Source organism: Aegilops tauschii, chromosome 5, assembly GCF_002575655.3.
Source record: "Aegilops tauschii subsp. strangulata cultivar AL8/78 chromosome 5, Aet v6.0, whole genome shotgun sequence".
NCBI lineage: Eukaryota > Viridiplantae > Streptophyta > Magnoliopsida > Poales > Poaceae > Aegilops > Aegilops tauschii.
In genome coordinates this window covers 31069019-31087504 of record NC_053039.3, presented here as the reverse complement: position 1 = coordinate 31087504, position 18486 = coordinate 31069019, and the positions used below count along the sequence as shown (strand labels likewise).

Below are 18486 nucleotides of genomic sequence, written 5' to 3'. Positions count from 1 at the left end.
AGTTCTCCGCTTGGTTAGTCATCCACAACAGAGTTTGGACGGTCGATAGGCTACAACGGAGGGGATGGCCAAATTGCGGCTTGTGCCTGCTCTGCAACCATGTCCAGGAATCGGCGGCCCATCCTCTGTTCCAATGCCGCTTTTCGATCGCCGTCTGGAACACGGTTAAGGCGAGGATCGGATTGGTTTACCTCTCGACGAATGATTGGGCAACTATGAACAATGCCAACGACTGGTGGACTAAGTTTTCCTTTGCGCGTTCGCCATCTTGGAAGGGAATGGCCTCTCTCCTCATGTTGGTCTCCTGGGAGCTATGGAAGGAGAGGAGCGCTAGGGTTTTTTAGAAATACTTCCACGCCTTCGATGATTATTGTTGACAAGATCCTCTCGCTTAACTTTCCTCTAGACAGAAGCTCAGGCAGGAGGCAGCCTCATGGTGAGATCATGATTTCATAGCGATATTTGTTTTTTTTTATGGAAACTGTAGGAGATGCTCCTACAACAAATTTTAATTAAAGGAAATAATGTTAGTACAAAATAGGTACACAATACTAATAAGGAAAAAAGAAAACAAAGAAACAACTAGGGAAGGGCACGCAACCAACCTAAAAAGCGGTCTTCTCCTTGACCCTATATATGCACAAGTACGTAGGTCAATGGTTTGATGCTCAATCCTATGACACTAGGTTAGAAACTTAAAATCAAATCCAAATTTGTAATTAATCAACTTAGATCATAATTGTTACTAAAGTGCACTTGTTTATATTTGTTATTGCACAATACGAAAGAGTGCAAGTTTGTGTAATTCATGTGCAAGTTCTCAGTATGATATAATTCTTGCATATAACACAAAGTTTAATTCTAAGTATTTATGATTTGTTCATATTAAGCATAGTCGTATAATGTTAACTCTATTTAATTTCTTGTTTTCTTTCACTCTCATAGTTCATTATTTCTTGGAAAGAAATTGCTTCTTTGTTTTTGTTTCTTTATTTTTAGGGTAATACTAATGCCCTTAATTAATTCTACTTTAGAATAAGACATGTTTTTGTTTTTGTTTTGTTTTTGTATATGACTTTGTTTATTTGCTTGTGCTAATGTTTCTGGCTCTCTTATTTGTTATTGCCTAGTTGATTTGATGTTGCAATCTTGTGACACCATCTTTTATTTGGAACTTATAATATAACTAATTTTTCTAGTTATAACTATTATTGAAGTTGCACTAGTTTACACTTATTATTTCATAGCACAGAAGAGTGCAAGTTTTGTGTAATTCATGTGGAAATTTTGAGTATATTATTGTTCCCACATAAAAGAAAGGACTTTAACATAAGTCTTTATAATTGGTTCTTGAGTGTAAACCACGTCAGTTCTTGAGTGTAAACCATGGCGCCAGCAGTACCTCGATCCCACGCAACCCTAAGAAAGGACTTTAACATAAATCTTTATGTGTAATTGAATGGTGTATCTTGAGTGTGAAAACAATTTCAAACTCAACCGATAAAGCAACCGCTACTTTCTTTTCAAGCCTGACTTGTTCCCTCCCGAAACTTAGATTCTTTCTTGGAGATGGTCCGGTTTCTAATCAGTGTAGGTGACAAATTTTGTGAAACCTTCTCAATTTTTCACCTCAATATATTGATGTCATATGAGGGCACCATGCCAAGTTTCATGTTTTTTCAGACTTCCTTCACATTTTTCATTATAAGAAAAGAACCTACATGTTCAGGGTCGAGTCCTAGCACCCAGATGTTTGGAAATCCTTTCCTTTTCTTTGATAAGACCTAAACATTAACTAAAGAACACAAATAGGTTTTTGTAACCTAATTTTGCAACAACGCAAATCGTGCATTTGTAGTTCAAATTTGAATTATATGCACTAAATGCCTAGAAATGCAATTAATGACTTAAATATAGCAAACATACCCCCAAAAAATCAAACTTTTGCATTCGTCATGTAATGGTGCATCTTGAGTGTACAAAAAAAAATTCAAGATCAACCGATGAAGTAACTGACATGTAGATGTTTGAACTTTATTTCCTTTTCTTAGATAAGGCCTAAACGTAGAATAAATACCACACATAAAAATATTTCTCCAAATTTTGCAAAACAGTTCATGCACTTGCAGTTCAAATTTGACTGATTGTCATTCTCATAAAAGAAAATAAAAATTATAAGAGTAGTAAAGGAGGTCATGCCGATGTCATGCACGTGCTTAAGTCTTGTTTTCCGGTTGATCGATTTGGACGCCGTGCATTAGTTGTGACCTTGCTTGTGCTTAATTCCTGTCTATTGATCTGATGATTGAAACAACAAGAAAGAAGCAAGCTCTCTGCTCCCATGGTGTGCTTCTTGTAACCTACACCCTAAAACGTTTTGGCAGCTTAAATTCAAACTGCCAAGATATCTTGCATTACATTTGGGAACAGAGGTAGTAGTATCACATATCTAGTAGTTTCCCTATTCCCGGAGTGTTCGAATTAGCTGATGCAGCGTGGGAGCAAATCTGGTGATGTTGAGTCTGATGTCCTGCTCCGCCCAGAAGTAGCGCTTTGCACCCTGCCAACCCTGCTTGTGTACCGAGTCTGGGTCGCTTACCGCCGGGTGGTCCTTGCCGTATTTTTCGTAGAGCGTGCTCTCCTCGGCGCTGATGAAGTACTGGATGTGTTGCACCATGACCGCCTTGGCCTGATTGCCGTAGTAATGCAAGGCCTCGCGCTCCAGGCCCAGCCCCACCACCTGCAGCAGCACCGCGTTGGTGCGCAGGAAGAAGAAGTTTGTGAGCGCGGCCCCGTGCACACCCATCAGCACGTCGCACGAGTCCACCGCCCGGGCGAACTCCTCCATCCCCATGTCACGGCTCGGCTCCATGACCAGCAGCTCGAACCCGGCTGCCTGCACCGCCGAGGAGACCTCCGGAAGGTTGACGAACTTCCTGCTCTCGCCGCGGTTGATGAGCAAGAGCCGCGGCTTTGGATTCTCCGTGACAGTACCATTGTCGTTGCTGGCTGCATTCTTCTTGTTAGCCTCCTTGTACGGGATTCCTTGGCCTTCTGGCGGCAGTGAGAAGACGTCTCGGATGTACAGGCGGAAGTCCAGCAATGTGTAGTTGCGCGGCGTGCGGGCTGGGTCGATGTCGAGGTCGCCGTGGCTGCGGAGGCCGACTATGATGTGCGGGTAGCAACGGACGCCGGCGTCCTTATTGAAGTCGATGATGTCATAGCGTGACAGGTTGGTTAGGACGAGACGATACTTGTCCACGAACCATGGCTGGAGCTCGGTGACAAGAAACTGGACCTCGCCGTCATAGGCGCGGGTGGTGATGAAGAGCGGGATCAGGACATCGCTCAAGTCGTGCCATGGGTTGCCTATGATCCCATTCATGGCGAACAAGACGGCCGGGACAGCGTGCCGGGAGGTGCACTCCGGCGCCACCAAGGACTGGGCGGCGCTCAGGGTCTTGACATTCACCTCCTTGATGTCCCCCAGGTTCTTGCGGGACTGGTCCTTGATGGCCCACTCCGGGCCATCGGTGCCGCGCTCGTCGGCTGGCGGGACATAGAGGACGGTACGGTTGGCGCCCATGGCACGGGCATCTCCGGTGATCTCGCAGATGTCGTACCTAGGGTCAGAGAGGTCGCAGATGGGCTTCCCCGGAGCACCTGCATGCACGTGGCCGATTCAGATGATGAATGAAATGGCATTCGAAAAGAAGCAAGCTAAGCGCAACTAACCATGTTTGACGTCTCCATCGAGTTCTTGCCCAATGAGATCTTCCTTCATCTTGTCATTAGCATCATTTTTTACTGTTTGGCCTAACTGGTCCCTTCTTTCCCCATCGTTCTTGGCTGCGCCGTCCTTCTGCCCGTTATCTATGTCATGTACTGTAGTTGTCAATGTTAGTATGCCAATCAACAAACAAAATACCTAGGATTTGGTATATGTATTTGGTATAATCGCATTCATCATAGTTTCATACACATATCTACTACCCTAATACCTATGCTATATAACAATATGACCCGACGCGCAGTGGTAATTGATATACCTTGAATAGAATTATTAGGTGCCAACAACGCTGGAGGAGAAGAGGTCCTGGCATTTTGCTCGCCCGATGTGGACTGCAGAACGACTACACACATACGAAGAAGCAAGCATATATTATTCTAAAGTAAATAATTACATAAATAAACGACTCACAAATTTTAAAAAATATGTGTGTTCCCATTTTGAGACTAGAAACAACGTGAGCGAATCTTGTAGCTTGTTTGGTAGTACAGCCCAACGTTGGCTTTTAATTACTACTCCCTTCATAAAAAAATATAAGATCACTTAGATGGAATACTAGGCAAGTATGGATTGGGGCAGAATCTATAGGAAACACCGGAGAACTACACACCACGCAAACACCGGCCCGCAGCACATAAACAACTTGTGTCAAAATAATGGACAGAAAGAGAAATATATTAGTGAGGAGAAACCAAGACATGCCAGTACTAAAGGAAATAAACATGGAGAGGAAAATGGAGGTTGGACCGGAGGTGGCTGTTCTGATCTCAGGCTCGTGTGAGATTGGGTGAACAGTAAAATCAAATAAAAAGGAAAAGAAATCAAAAAAATCTGATTTTTTTTGGGTGAAACATTGAAAAATGTTTTGCTAGCTTGCAAAATTTCGTCACCAGATGATATTTGTGGAAAATATGGCAAAAAAAACTGAGGCTCCAAAATGTTATGTTCAAAAAGATTTTGGAGCATCGATTTTTTTTGCCACGTCTTCCACGTCATTGCAGGATGAAATTTTGCAAGCTATATTAAAACATTTGACAATTTTTCACACAACAAAATCAGATTTTCCTTTGTTTTTTACTGTTCACCCGAGCTCACATGAGCTCGGGATTAGAACAACACTTTCGAGATCGAACCTCAATCCTAGCGCCCTTAACTGAAACAAAGTGGCTTTGTATATGAAAATGGGGGAGTACTATCTAATGACATTAAATAAATATTTAGATATAGTAGTCGCAATACATTATATCTTAATGTTGCACTTGTATCTAAAACAACACTTAGTTAATATCTTTAGATGGTCGCATTTACTGTTTTACGTGACTCATATATTACATAATTTATGTATGATCCAGTATCATAATATGATGCTATTGTCATATACTTCCTCTCATTAATTGTTTTGACACTAACATGCTTAAGTCGTTGACATTGCATCAGAGGTTGCATCATATACCTACCCTATCCCACTACAGAAGAAGATTACCACTACTAAGTACCCCCCCTTCGTTCACTATTCTAAGATGTTCGAACTATTTTCTGATTTGGTGATGCATATATACGCATTTTAATGTGTCCATTAACTCATTTCAGTCCGTATATAGTCTATAGTAAAATATCCAAAGCATGTTATATTTGTGAACGGAGGGAGTACTAACCAATGTCATTTGTGGACCGGGACGGGCCAAACACCACGGTGGTGTGGAGCACGAGGATGACGATGAGAGCAAACAGCAACCCAACCACGGCCTGGCGGCGGTGAGCCAACGTTTTCGCCGCGCCCTTCACCGCCTGCGCCGGCGCCGAGAACGAGTTGGCAGCCATCCGGCCGCCGCCCTAACCGGCCGGCGGTAGCTTCTCCTTCCGTCTCTTGATCTCTTCTCTCCCTCTGGTGTAACTACATTCTAAATTTGTGTTTAGTGGCCTCTTCTTTCTCCTTCTGCTCTAACTACATTCTAAATCTGTGTGCTGGGTAACCTCTTCTTCTCTCCCTCTGCTCTAACTACATTCTAAATCTGTGCATTGGGTAAACTCTTCTTCTCTCCTTCTGCTCTAACTACATTCTAAATCTGTGTCCTGAGTAGCCTCTTCTTCTCTCCCTCTGCTCTCACTACATTCTAAATCTGTGTGCTGGGTAAACTCTTCTTCTCTCCTTCTGCTCAAACTAGATTGTAAATTTGTGTGTTGGGTAACCTCTGCCTGTGGCGCATATGTGTGTGTTTATATACACGCACGCAGCAGGCTGTTTGCGGGCGCCTAAGCAGCGTCCTAGCTAGTGATCTCCATGTGCGTGGTTGCAGTAAGAGGTTTGACTAGGAAGGGTTGGGTGGTGAGCCCGCATGGATCCACTCGCACCTAGCTTCGTCCTTACTCCTGCAAGTCAGCGGATTGGATTAGAATAGTACACGAATAGTATGGCAAACGGCTCTCTGTTCGACGATCAGCTGGCGCAGTTAATTGCAATTAGACAAGTGATGGGACCCGACCCGAGGTGGTCAACCCGCCAAACACGCCATTAATGGGGCATGAGAACCCCGAGGCCATCGCTAGCAACGTGCGCCGATCCGATCCGATCCGATACCAGATGCAAAGGCCAACCAGCTGTGCCGTGCCGACCATATGCAGAGGTGGGTGCGGACTGGTGTAGCAGGATCTGGGACGACACCTCGGACGTCGGGTCGGTTTGCATTACTTTGACTTGTGATGAATGACCAAGGGCCAATGAATTTGAATTCTGCAGTCGTTGGCTGAAGAAACGTACTGTACTAAAAAGATTCATGCATTGGCTTGGATTTCTCATGTGAGAGTACGCTCATCTTGCGTATTCTAGAAAAAAGAGAGTATACTAATATGATGGAACACATATACTACCTCCGTTCTGGTTTATTGGACCCTGTCAGAAAAGATAGAGAGCGACGATTGGCATTATCTGCTGGATGCATTACTGAGCCTTGAGGACGAGTATATACTGAAGGCTGGTTTATTGGTTCTCCTTGTATTTTGTGTCAAATTTTGTCCTAAGATTTAACTAACACATGTTAATGCATGTTACAAAAAAAATATCATTGAAAACTACGTTCAAATATGAATCTATCGATATAATTTTTTGTGACATGCATTAATATTTTGTTAGTTAAATCTATGGTCAGAATTTGGCACAAAATCCAAAGGGAGCCAATAACCCAGGATGGAGATAGTACAAGACTTGAAGGGCAAGACGCCTCCTAGAGATAAGATGGAAACAATTTCTATCTAATCCCGGACAATCTCTAAATGCCAAATCTCTAACATCCCACCGCAATCGTAGCGGTAGCGTTGCGAACAACGGAAGCATTGCGGACGATCAGACTGGAGAGAATAGCAGCCGATGGGCTGACATCCCCCTGCAGTTGCAGCGAGAGCATCATGGGCGGTGTCACGTTGCGGGCGCGTGGACTGTAAAGGAAGCCGGCGAGCTGCCCAAGCGAGCTGATAGCCCTTTGTGCCGTTGTCGAGGTAGCCAAAAGCGTGGGTGGTGTAGCCGTGCTCGAGGTAGCCATGCGAGGTAGTCGTGGTCGATGTCGAGTCGGGGTGGCCGGTGTCGAGGGAGTCGCCATGGAGCTGCGGGCGCAAAGAGGCGCCGAGTTAGTCATGGGCACAGTGGCGTCGAGGTAGTGGTGAGCCGGGAAGAAGACGGTGTTGATGAGGCGTCGCGCCGGGTTTGCCAAGCCCGGGGACACCGGACACGTCGTGAACGAAGGCACACGTCGGTGTTGCCAGCACCAGACATGCATAGATGGACAAAGACAAAGTTGATGAAGTGCCGCTCCAGGCTTGCCAGGCCCGGGGACACGTCGTGGACGATGGCACGCATCGGTATTGACAGCACCGGACATGCGAAGCCGGGGACCTGCAAAAGATGTACGCTGTGTCGGAGGATTCGGAGGGGTCAGCGGAGCTGGACTCAACAACGGTTGCGACGCCAATTAGCATGGGGCCGATGTCGCCGACGATGTTTAGAGTAGACGAAGTGGTCGGGGAAGATGACGGCGACGTTGGCGATGAGCTGGTGCTGGACGAAGATGAAGGGGGTGGACGGGCGGCGCGACTTGGGTGAGCGAGTAGCAATGGAGCCAAAGAAGAGCGGTAGGCGCGGCCGGGTGGCTGGGTTAGGAGCACGACGACGATGCTCGAAGTAGGCGAGGAAGAACCTAATAGCGTGACGAAGAGTAGCGTCGACAGTGGCGTTCTCACGCCAAGGGAGGCTACATGGCACGTACCATGGGGAAGTCGACGCACGGGGATGGCGCAGTGGACCGCGTGCCGCGGGGCTACGGCCTGAAGCGGCGACGCATCGGCGGCATACTAATCGGGGCGACGGCAGGAAGACCTCGCGTGGCAGCAGGGACTGCGTGCCATGCTCGCTACGGCCCGGCAGGGCGACGCAGCGGCAACGTGAGGGTCGGTGCAGCCACGGGTACAGCCTAGAGCGGATGACCTCGGAGCGGCGGTGGACCGCGGGCCGCAAAATTATGACCCGAAGGGGCGACACAGCGGCAGCGCGCGGGTCGGTGCAACCACGGGCGGCGCCAGGCAGCATGCCGCGGCGCTACGACCCGAAGGGGCGACGCAACGGCAGTGCGCGAGTCGGTGGAGTAGCGAAGAGAACCACGGGGAGGTGGCGCTGCCGCCCGACGAGGCGACGCAGCGAGAGGCCGGTGCTCGATCGATGGAGGGGCGCGCTGTAATCGAGAGTTGTCTTCACTGGACCTTCGGAGGCGCACGCAGCTGACGGGCCAGATCGGTTGCACGGCGCAAATGTGGCGGATCACAGGCGGGCGGGTGATCAATTGGGTCACGCGCGAGGTCGGGGACGCTGGTCGGTGGAGGCGGGGTGGTGGCGGAGTCCGAGTTGAAGCCGGCGAGACGGCCGGCGGGAACGGCGTGCAAAACGAGCGGCCAACGCGGTGCCGGCACCCGAGTAGTTAAGCACGAGCGGCCAACGCGGCATGGACGCCCAAGCGGCTAGGCCGAGCTGCGAATGCAACGCCATACGGAAACGACCGTCCAAACGCGGCGGAGACGGTGGATGATGAAAAACCCCGGTCGGAGCAGGGCGGCAGACGCACGGACGACGGACGTGAGGGCCGGCGTGTCGCACAAGGCCGCCGGGTCGAAGTGGAGGCAGGTGGGTCGCGCCAATGTCGGAGTAGAGACGCGCTGGGTCAACAGCGGTGGTACGCGACGCAAACAAATCATTGATCGGAAAACAAAAAAGAAACACATATCAAGACGACCGGTGGGAGAGAGAAACCCTGATCAAAAGATCGAAAAAAAAAACTCTTGAGGGCAACCGGTCAATACGACTAGCGGACGAACCCTATGTACGGGCCGCGCGGCCCCCTTCGGCGATCATGGAGACCGACCGCCCCGGGGGCGGCGCAGAGCGGAAGCGGCGGCGATGACTAGAGTTTAACGGTTAGGCTGATACCACGTCAGAAGGAAAAGAGATGGAGGATTGGTATAATGCGTTGGATGTATTATTGAGCCTCAAGGGCTAGTATATATTGAGTAAGACTTTGAAGGCAAGACACCTCCTATAGATAAGATGAAAACAATTCCTATAAATCTCGGACTATCTCTAAATACCAAATTTATGTTTAACAGTACTCTTAGTATTTTGTGCCAAACTTTGACCATAGATTTAACTAAAAAAATGCATGTCATCAAAACTTATATTGTTGGATTTGTATTTGAACATAGTTTTCAGAGATATTATTTTTGGTTACATGCATTAACATTTTGTTAGAATCTAATGTCAAAATTTAACACAAAATGTGAGAGGACCAGTAAAACAGGACGAAGGTAATACTAGCATGGAAAAGACTGTAACCAGTATTTCCTGTGGTATTTTCTCCGTTCGAAAGTACTTAATGCTCAGATAGATGTATCTACTAGCACCGAAAAACGTCTAGATATATCCGTTTGGGTGTCATCTAATTCCGGATGGAAGGAGTAGTATTTAATGAATCTGAACCGACAATGAGCGAGAAACTGAAAGGTTGACACAGTATCAATAATTCAGTTGCAAGCATTTGATTAAAAAAAAAGCAGCCCGATGCATGTAGCTCCCGCTTGCACAGTGTCCAAGGAAGGGCCCAACCAGTTTGGGTCTATAGTACTCTCTCCGTCTAGATGTGTAAGTCATCTTACGAAAACCAAATAATGCCAAAACACTTACGCACGATGCATTAACTTCTACCTTGTTTCTTATTTCTTGACATATCAACCAATAAAAGATATGGGTGTACATGCTTTTAATGACTTGAGACTACCAAACACGACATGCAGTGAATAGTTCATTGCATGCAATGCTATTAATTAGCAAGTAAACATTAAGTTTTCTCATTTTCCCCTCCTCCTTGGTCACGGTGCACAACCTAAAATGACTTATTCACCTAGACGGAGGGAGTACACATCATTTTTCTACATTTTTGTAAGTGCCTGTTTCCAGGACTTCAACACATGACCTCATAGTTACAAGACAACAGCTTTACCACTGCTCCAGGACTCCCTTTCTTACAAGCACTTGATTCCTTGATAAAATCCGTTTGACTGAAACCAACGGATACATACATTGGATTCTGCAAATGGTTAAGCGAAAAATAATTTTCCAAGAACCATGAGCAAGCAGAATACTTTGGAACTGGTACAACAAGTCTGAATGCTCCAGGCAACCAATTAAAAAAGCAGCACGTGAAGGGAGGGGAGAACAGTACAACCCATGTGTAAAGACTAAACGGAGTTACTATAAAAAATCATCGTGTGCACTGTGCTCTTCAAAATGTAAGGGAGAAGTACATCACAGAGTGCAAGATTATAAACTGAAGATCTGAATGAATTTCCATGAAAGTTGTGCTCTTCAGAAAGTTTGCAGAATTATAAACTGAAGTTTTGCGCAGCACAAAAAAGGAAAAAAAACTCAAGTTTTGCAGGAATCTCCCTCGTGTAACAAAGTTTGATCTTGGAGGACTTCAATCCGAAGTCCAGAGCCTGTACTGCACTACGAACCAAGCAAAAATCTTGCAGTTAAGTGGCAGACCAACACTCCAAAAATGCAGGGTGACAGCAGCAGCAGGGTGACAGCAGCAGCAGGGAAACGAACAAACATTGCCTTCCAAATTTCAGACCTTGTCAACACTCTGCTTTGGCAAGGTGTTCAGGCACTTCGGTGCAAAAGCCATCGCCCCGCATGGGCGCCAAAGGGGATTTTCAATCGCTCAAGGTGGGATGTGGGGTTGAACTCTGCGAGGCCAGGAACTGAAACATCAACTGTTCGATCTGAATCTCCATCACCATGTACGGCCGGCCCTGGTGCTCACAAACTCGTCCCCAGAAGGGAAAAATGAGACAAGGAACAAGCATTTACGCATAGTGCACTCTGCTCTGTCTGTCTGACAGTGCATCCCATAGAAATTGTTTCATGATTGTGAATTCGTAATCGTAACCAATGTATTGTAGTTTATATACAACCTCTTGGATCCACGATGGGTTCGTGCAGAGACGAATGAGAAATTACAGTGAAGAGAATTATTCTTTTTCGAAAAAATTAATGAAGAACATTAGAAAGGTAAATAAATACTTTGTACAAAGCAGTAGCTACTAGTTCATCAGAGAAATTCAGTGCAGAAAAAATTCAAAAGAACTGTACAGGCACTTGATTATCAGAGAAACCCAATCGACTGAAACCGATCAACGCATAAGTTTGTTTCTGCAGACGGTATGAGAAAATAATTCCATCCAAGCACCATGAACAAGCAGAAAATTTCAGACATAGTATCAGAAGTCTGAATGCTCCAGGCAGTACATGAGGGGGCAACCAAATGTTTAAAATTTATCATGTGCATTGCGCTCTTCAGAACGTAAGGGAGTGGTACATCACAGAGTACAAGATTTTTTTTTTTTTTGCTATAGCACAGAGTACAAGATTACAAACTAAAGTTTTGCAAGAATTTCATGATTGATTAGTGCAGCTGACAAACCCATTGTGCAACAACAAAGAAGCTAATTAACTCATCGTGATCGCAGAAAGAAGTTCAGAGTATTCAGCAAAAGACATCCATGAGTACAGTTCAGAAGAGTAGTACTCCCTCCGTCCGGAAATACTTGTCCTAGAAACGAATAAAATGGATGTATCTATAACTAAAATAAGTCTAGATACAACCATTTCTAGGACAAGTATTTCCGGACGGAGGGAGTAAAATCTTACATGTTTCGGGATAATTTAACAACACAAAAGTCTTGCATGTACCACAATAATTACGTCATAAATGTATCAGAAGAACTAAACGTCTTCATCTTTGTTTAGAGGTATATAAACAAGGCACATGAGATGCTGCTCAAGATCTTCCTCGCCCAGGTTAACAGTCCAGAGCTCTCATTATATGGGTTGCAGCACACACACTGGCTCCTTCAGAACAATAATGCTTATTCTGCAGTTGTGTTCTTTGCAAACCTTGCCCACTTCACAACCACAAATACATAGACTTGATCGTATGCCTCGTCAAAGAACCAGAAGAAAGCAATTCTCCATGTCCTCTTGAACAATAATGCACAAAACACTATCCAGAGCCCTGCCACAAGTCCCAGCACAAGACCAAAATGAAAGGTCAGTGGATCAAACTCTTGCTTGCTGCTTCCGAGATCACCATGGATAGAAGTACCATTTCCAGAACAATTTTTGTGGAGAGGAGGCCCACAAAGTCCACTGTTGCCGATGTACATAATTGATGGGTTGTCCGAACTGAGAGTGTCAAGTTGGCGGCCAGAGGGTATCCTCCCAGATAAATTGTTGTAGGACAGGTTCAAAGCCTCCAAAGATGTTAGACTTGACAAGCTCGACGGGATTCCACCGGAGAGCTTGTTTCCAGAGAGGTCAAGAGATACTAGTGACTGCATGGCCCCAATCATGTTTGGAATTTGCCCACTCAATTTGTTCGAGGATAAATTCAAATTCATCAGTGCAACAAGGGAAGTGATGTCTCCAGGGATTTCACCAGTCAAGGAGTTGCTTGATAAATCAATGCTTACAAAATCTGCAAGCGTTTTACCATACACAAGTTGTTGTCCTTTTGTAACCACTGAAAATATATCTCCAAATAGACCAGGTTCCATCACGATCAGATTGTATCCCATGACTCCATACATTTCCGCGAAATCCATATTTACCTTTGTCATAAATGTTAAGTTCGACAGATGCCAAGGTACTGCACCAGAAAAATTATTGCTTGATAGATCCAAGTATTGAAGAGAAGGGGAGCCTTGGCGCAGTGGTAAAGCTGCTGCCTTGTGACCATGAGGTCACGGGTTCAAGTCCTGGAAACAGCCTCTTGCAGAAATGTAGGGAAAGGCTGCGTACAATAGACCCAAAGTGGTCGGACCCTTCCCCAGACCCTGCGCAAGCGGGAGCTACATGCACTGGGGCTGCCCCTTTATCCAAGTATTGAAGATACTTAAGCATTGTTATGTCGACTGGAATATTATCAGAAAATGCATTGTGGCTCAGGAGTACAAAACCTAAATTCCTCAGATCTCCAATCCATGTAGGCAATCTTCCAGACAACTTGTTCCATGCAAGATCCAAGAACTCCATATTTGTGTTATTCTGCAAGAATGCAGGGAATTTTCCTGATAAACTGTTGTTACTGAGCACAAGACACTGTAGTTTTTGGATGTCAAAACAGTGAGGAATTTCACCCTCCAAAAAATTGTTTGACAAATCCAGATAAAACAGTTGTTGCAATTTGCAAATAGAATCTGGAATGGACCCAACAATTCGATTTGAGTAGACAATCAATAGTTCAAGTTGGGAGGCTTCAAAATTTGATGGTATTATTCCTGAAAAGTTATTGTTGGAGATGTCTAACGCAGTGATATTTGCCAGCAACGAAGGTATTGACCCAGTGAGCCGGTTTGACGTTAGAGAAAGAGTTTCCAAAGCCATACCATCCAGGTGTGCTGGCAAGCTGCCACTTATTTGGTTGTTAGAGATGTCGAGATGTAATGTCCGTGAAAATGTATACCAAAACCAATCAGGAAACTTGTCGTCCAAACCAGTGCTCGAAATGTCAAGTTTAGTGATCCCCCGCAGCTGCCGAAGCCAAGCTGGAAAGAGAGGACCGATCTGGCAAGATCTAAAATCTGCATTTTGTAGCTTAAATAGAGAATGCCAATCTGAATCCACTACAATCTTCAAGTTATTGGAAGACAAGTCTATGGAGTTTAAACTTTTTAGGTTTGCAAAGTGTTCTTCTGTGATCAGACCACTAAGGTTGTTGTTGCTTAGGTCCAGATAATCCAGAATCTTGAGAGAACCTAATTCAGTGGGTACACTTCCATTAAGGTGATTATTGGAGAGGACTAGATAGGTTAAGCTAGTTGAATGCATAACCTCTGATGGTATTGGTCCAATAAATTTGTTCCCTCCAAGAGAAAGAGTATCCAAATGCTTCAATTTTCCAAGCTCGGCTGGTATACTTCCGGTCAAGTTGTTGCCGCTTATGTCCAAAGAAGTAGGAGCAGTAACGGCACCAATTTCAGTTGGTACATTCCCACTGAGCTGATTCAAGTGGAGATCAAGAATGGTTAAACATGCCAAATTCATAAGGCTTGGCGGTACAAGTCCAACGAGGTTGTTGCTGGACCGGTGAAGTATGCTCAAGCTGCTGAATTGCCCTATAAAATTTGGCAGGGTCCCCATGAATTCATTTTGATGGAAATGCAGCTCCAACAATTTCCCCCATGCGCATCGCGGTAACCCCTCTATCAACTCCACTATATCGCCATTCATAGAATTTTGAGAGAGGTCGAGGATTTCCAAACCGCATAGATTTTCAAGAACAGTCTTAAGGTTTCCAGTCCTATTCAGATTGTTGAATGACAAATCAAGTACCTTGAGTGATGTCATGTTTCCTAGTGCGTCCGGAAATTTTCCAAAACCAAGATTTAGGTATTTGAGGGTCGTCACTTTCCAAAACCAACTTGATGCAATTGAGTGGCCTAACTGATTCCTTGACAAATCAAGCTTCTCAAGTTTCGTGATGTTAAGGTAGGGAAGCGAGTGGCTTGCAGTATCAAGTGAACATTGAACAAGATTGATAACCCTTAGAGATGGAATCATATTCAAGGTACGAGGCCAGTCGGTTATCACTGAGAGATTTATTTTGCTCATGCTAAGGTACTGCAGCAATGGTAGCTTTGTTAACCAGGTGATATCCGTTGAATACATCTCGGAAAAAAACCTAGCCTGGGCAAGGTCAAGATGCTGCAACTTAGACAAGTTACCAAGTTGAGAAGGAACTCTACCGGTAAATGGAATGCCAGAGAGGTCAAGATATCTCAAGTTCTCCATGGAGCCCAAGAACTGAGGAATGTCATTATTTGGGCCTAGCAAACAGTTCATGCTAAGATCCAGGTGCTCTAGATGCTTCAAGGAAAGTAGAGAGGGACTTATCTCGCCAAACAATGAATTAGCATTACTGCATGGACCTTTGAAAGTGTACGGAAATGTATTGCGAAGGTGAAGCTTGATGACATGGCCTGTCTGGTTGTTGCAGTTGATGCCCCTCCACCGACAGCAATCATGTCCCTGCCATGAGGCGAGGGCATGATCGCCGTCACTTGTGATGCCCTTGTGGAAGGAGATCAAGGCGGCCCTCTCAGCTGGGATGCATCCGCCGCCATGGGCATGCAACACTTGTGAAGCTGAAGTGATGCTTATGGCGATGAGGGTAGTGAACAAGAGATGCATCTTGGAAGAACAACAGTTGAGTAGTTGGGGAAGCATCATACGGGCTAGATCTGTATGCTACAGGCTCAGTGTTACTAGTATTCAGCTATATACCATACTACTAAGCCCCACGGGGTCTACGGTCAAAGTCCCAGTCATGCAATTTTGTGACTAGAATGTGGTGGGAGTTGCCTGCCTGCAATCACACACTACTGTCAAGGTCACTACTCAATTCTGTTTGTTGTATATGCAGGTCGCACTATGGACTTGAGCAGGCCAAAATCGAACAGAAGTGTTCCACAGCCCCGGCATCGCCTCTATGTACACTTTTTTTTCTTTTGCCAAATCCACTTGCTGTTTGTCGATTATATAGAAGTATCCAACGATCTGAAGCACGGCCTCACCAAAAGATAAAATGACACATTCATATAAATCGACAAGTGAAAATCTCTACTCGAATTCTTATGTCCATAGATAAGCAATGGAAACTAATCTTGTGGACATCATATGCTAAAATACTTAAGTACTCCCCTCGTTCCAAAATAGATGACCCAACTTTATACTAACTTTAGTACAAAGTTACTACAAAATTGGGTCATCTATTTTGAAATGAAGGGAGTAATTAGGAGTGCTAGAAGCCTTTTTGGACCAGCAGAGACAAATGAAAAAAAGAAGGGAAGACATTAATACGTACAACATGATATAGAACGGTGAAGGCTTAAGCCGCTGCGCTTCTAGTCTAACACGATGACTATGGGTCATGTTCCAACATGGGACATGAAGATTGTCCACCGCTATCTTCTCTTGAACCATTTCCCTTTGCCTCTAGACTATCTGGCTCTTCCGATGAACGAGTATTCTCCCTCCTCCCGGGTCGCCCTGCTCACGACTGGGAGGAAACCCTAGTCGCCGCCGCTTGGGGTCCCCCGCCTTCTCCTCCTCCACCTCGCCGCGGCAGGGAGATCTCGCCCCTTCGCTCGTGCAAGATCCAGGTAGGGGAGAGAGTTGCCAGCACCCGCCGGCCACGACCTCGCCGCAGCCGCCGGCCTCGACCTCGCCGTAGCCATCGGCCTCGATCTCGCCGCAGCCGCCGGCCTCGTCCTCACAGTAGCCACCGCACCGCGCCATCGTCGGGGACAGGGACCAGGAGGCCCCTGCCCTCCCCGGTGCGCCCCACCACCACCGGCCAGCCAACGGCACCCACCGAGCCGCCGACGTCGACCAACAGGCCGCCACCGTCCGCCACATCGACCAGCCGAGGAGCAGACGAGTGAGGGTCGACCACCACCGTCACGGTGCCACCCCCACTGGCCAGAAGACGAGGAAGCAGCCGCCGCCCATGACCCGCGCCGCCCGGAGGGCCAGATCTGGCGGAGCACGACCAGAACCGGCCCCAGGCGCGCACCTCCAGCACACTACCCACCACGTCGCAGCCACGCCAACATCGGTCGGTTCCGGCACGCTGCCGCGCCCGTCGATAGCGCGACACCCCTGCCCCGCCGCCTCGGCCCGCTCCGAGCCTGCCGGCTGGGCCGTCTTCCCGCCAAGGGTTGGTTTTGGGGTGAAGGGAGTGCCTTTTACCTCTCATCGGTCGGTTACGCCCATTAGCCGTTGTGGTGGTTGCAGAGGGGTCCTGGATGCAAGGGCGGCGGCCTCGGTGGTGGTAGTCGTGTTGCTTGTGGGCGAGGTGCACGACTCAGGTGTGGGCTGGTTGCTATGGCCGCACAGGCGGCATGGCGACCGGTGGCGTTTCGAAGGTGGAGCGTGCGTGCCAAGGGAGATTCCCTGCTCGACTTTGGTCGGGCCGACGGCGGCAACCTCCATGGGTGTCATCTCCTTCCTGAAGGCGTCGTCATGGCTCCTCTCCCCCTTCGAATGATCCAGGTAAAAGCCATGATCCTTTGGATCCGGCGGCGACGACGCTCCGGTGTCGTTCCCCTTCTTGAAGGCGCCGTCTTGGAGGCCTACATTCGCCGAGCTCAGCCTCGTCTCTCAGTGACAGTCTGTCATGGTGGACTACTCCTACTACTTCAAGCTCTGCCATTATTGCTCATTTGATGTATGCTTGGATGAGGTGTTGTGGCTGTTCCTGTACCTGCTGTATCTGGCCTTGGGTGTGTTATATGGTTTCCGTTGTTTGTATCAGTGATCGTTGCTTTATAATCTTGTTCGGTATCTGGCTCTTCCTCAATCTCTACCGAAGCTAAGTGCAAGCGCTGACCAACATAATATTCAAAACAAGCATCTCCCCAAGAACAATCATGTACCAGCTTATCAACAAAGTGGCGATTCATCATCTGGATCGGCAGCATCCAACAAAGGAGTCTTAGCTTATCAACCATTCCTGGCCACAACGTACACATTACCAGGTTGGTTCCAGAACAAAGCATAAGCTCATAGATGTTGCACATCTTCTCCATTCTAAATCTTTCATTTAAGCCAAAATGAAACGTTGACGTTCTAAATATTTTTCTAAATATGCTAACGTGATTGGAACATCTCAATGCAATGGAGAAACTCTTACCTCCTTCAGGACCAATGTAATGCTTTTTTTCCTTTCTTGCCCTTGTCCTGTATAGTTTTCCTTTTAGCCTTTCTGGTTACCGCTTGTAATCATGTACTCCCTCCGTTCCAAAATATAAGTCTTTTAAGAGATTCCAATAAGGGACTACATACGGAGCAAAATGAGTGAATCTACATTTTAAAATATGTCTATATACATCCGTATGTAGTCTCTTAGTGAAATCTCTAGAAAGACTTATATTTAGGAGCGGAGGGAGTACATTTCTACTGTTCCTTTTTGAATAAAGTTTGGTAGGCTGTGGGGTGTTTACCCTACAGTAACCAGTCAAAAAAAATGCACTGGAGAAACAAGTAGTAGCTTTTTCTGGAACGAAGCAACCTAAGAAAAGGAACTACTCCAACTAGAGCT

The 18486-nt window shown here is 46.4% G+C and overlaps 2 protein-coding genes across 3 annotated transcripts; both read right to left on the bottom strand.

Moving 5' to 3' along the window:
• Positions 1-2123: 2123 nt before the first annotated feature.
• LOC109768266 (beta-1,2-xylosyltransferase XYXT1) lies at positions 2124-6024 on the bottom strand. Of its 2 annotated transcripts, none has more exons than XM_040388723.3 (4): positions 5446-6024; positions 4050-4133; positions 3736-3873; positions 2124-3663 (listed from the first exon to the last, which is right to left on the bottom strand). In XM_040388723.3, the coding sequence occupies exons 1-4, from the start codon at positions 5609-5611 to the stop codon at positions 2462-2464; spliced, it is 1590 nt and encodes a 529-aa protein (XP_040244657.1). In that variant the 5' UTR covers positions 5612-6024; the 3' UTR covers positions 2124-2461. The 2 variants fall into 2 exon arrangements, with proteins under 2 accessions (XP_040244657.1, XP_020182595.1); XM_020327006.4 differs by having other exon boundaries at positions 3736-3885; positions 5446-6021.
• Positions 6025-11711: 5687 nt separating this feature from the next.
• Positions 11712-16750, bottom strand: LOC109768275 (receptor-like protein EIX2). The gene is made up of 2 exons (XM_073499684.1): positions 13185-16750; positions 11712-12994 (listed from the first exon to the last, which is right to left on the bottom strand). The coding sequence occupies exons 1-2, from the start codon at positions 15612-15614 to the stop codon at positions 12254-12256; spliced, it is 3171 nt and encodes a 1056-aa protein (XP_073355785.1). The 5' UTR covers positions 15615-16750; the 3' UTR covers positions 11712-12253.
• Between the last annotated feature and the right edge of the window lie 1736 nt (positions 16751-18486).

What these genes read in the sequence shown, in the direction of transcription:
- LOC109768266 (XM_020327006.4), bottom strand. Translation starts at nt 5,611, where the DNA reads ATGGCTGCCAACTCGTTCTCGGCGCCGGCGCAGGCGGTGAAGGGCGCG. An exon ending in CCGGTCCACAAATGACATTG is followed by an intron (nt 4,134 to 5,445) that starts GTTAGTACTCCC and finishes GTATGTGTGTAG; the next exon opens with TCGTTCTGCAGTCCACATCG. An exon ending in CGATGGAGACGTCAAACATG is followed by an intron (nt 3,664 to 3,735) that starts GTTAGTTGCGCT and finishes ACGTGCATGCAG; the next exon opens with GTGCTCCGGGGAAGCCCATC.
- LOC109768275 (XM_073499684.1), bottom strand. Translation starts at nt 15,614, where the DNA reads ATGATGCTTCCCCAACTACTCAACTGTTGTTCTTCCAAGATGCATCTC. An exon ending in CCGACCACTTTGGGTCTATT is followed by an intron (nt 12,995 to 13,184) that starts GTACGCAGCCTT and finishes TTTATGACAAAG; the next exon opens with GTAAATATGGATTTCGCGGA.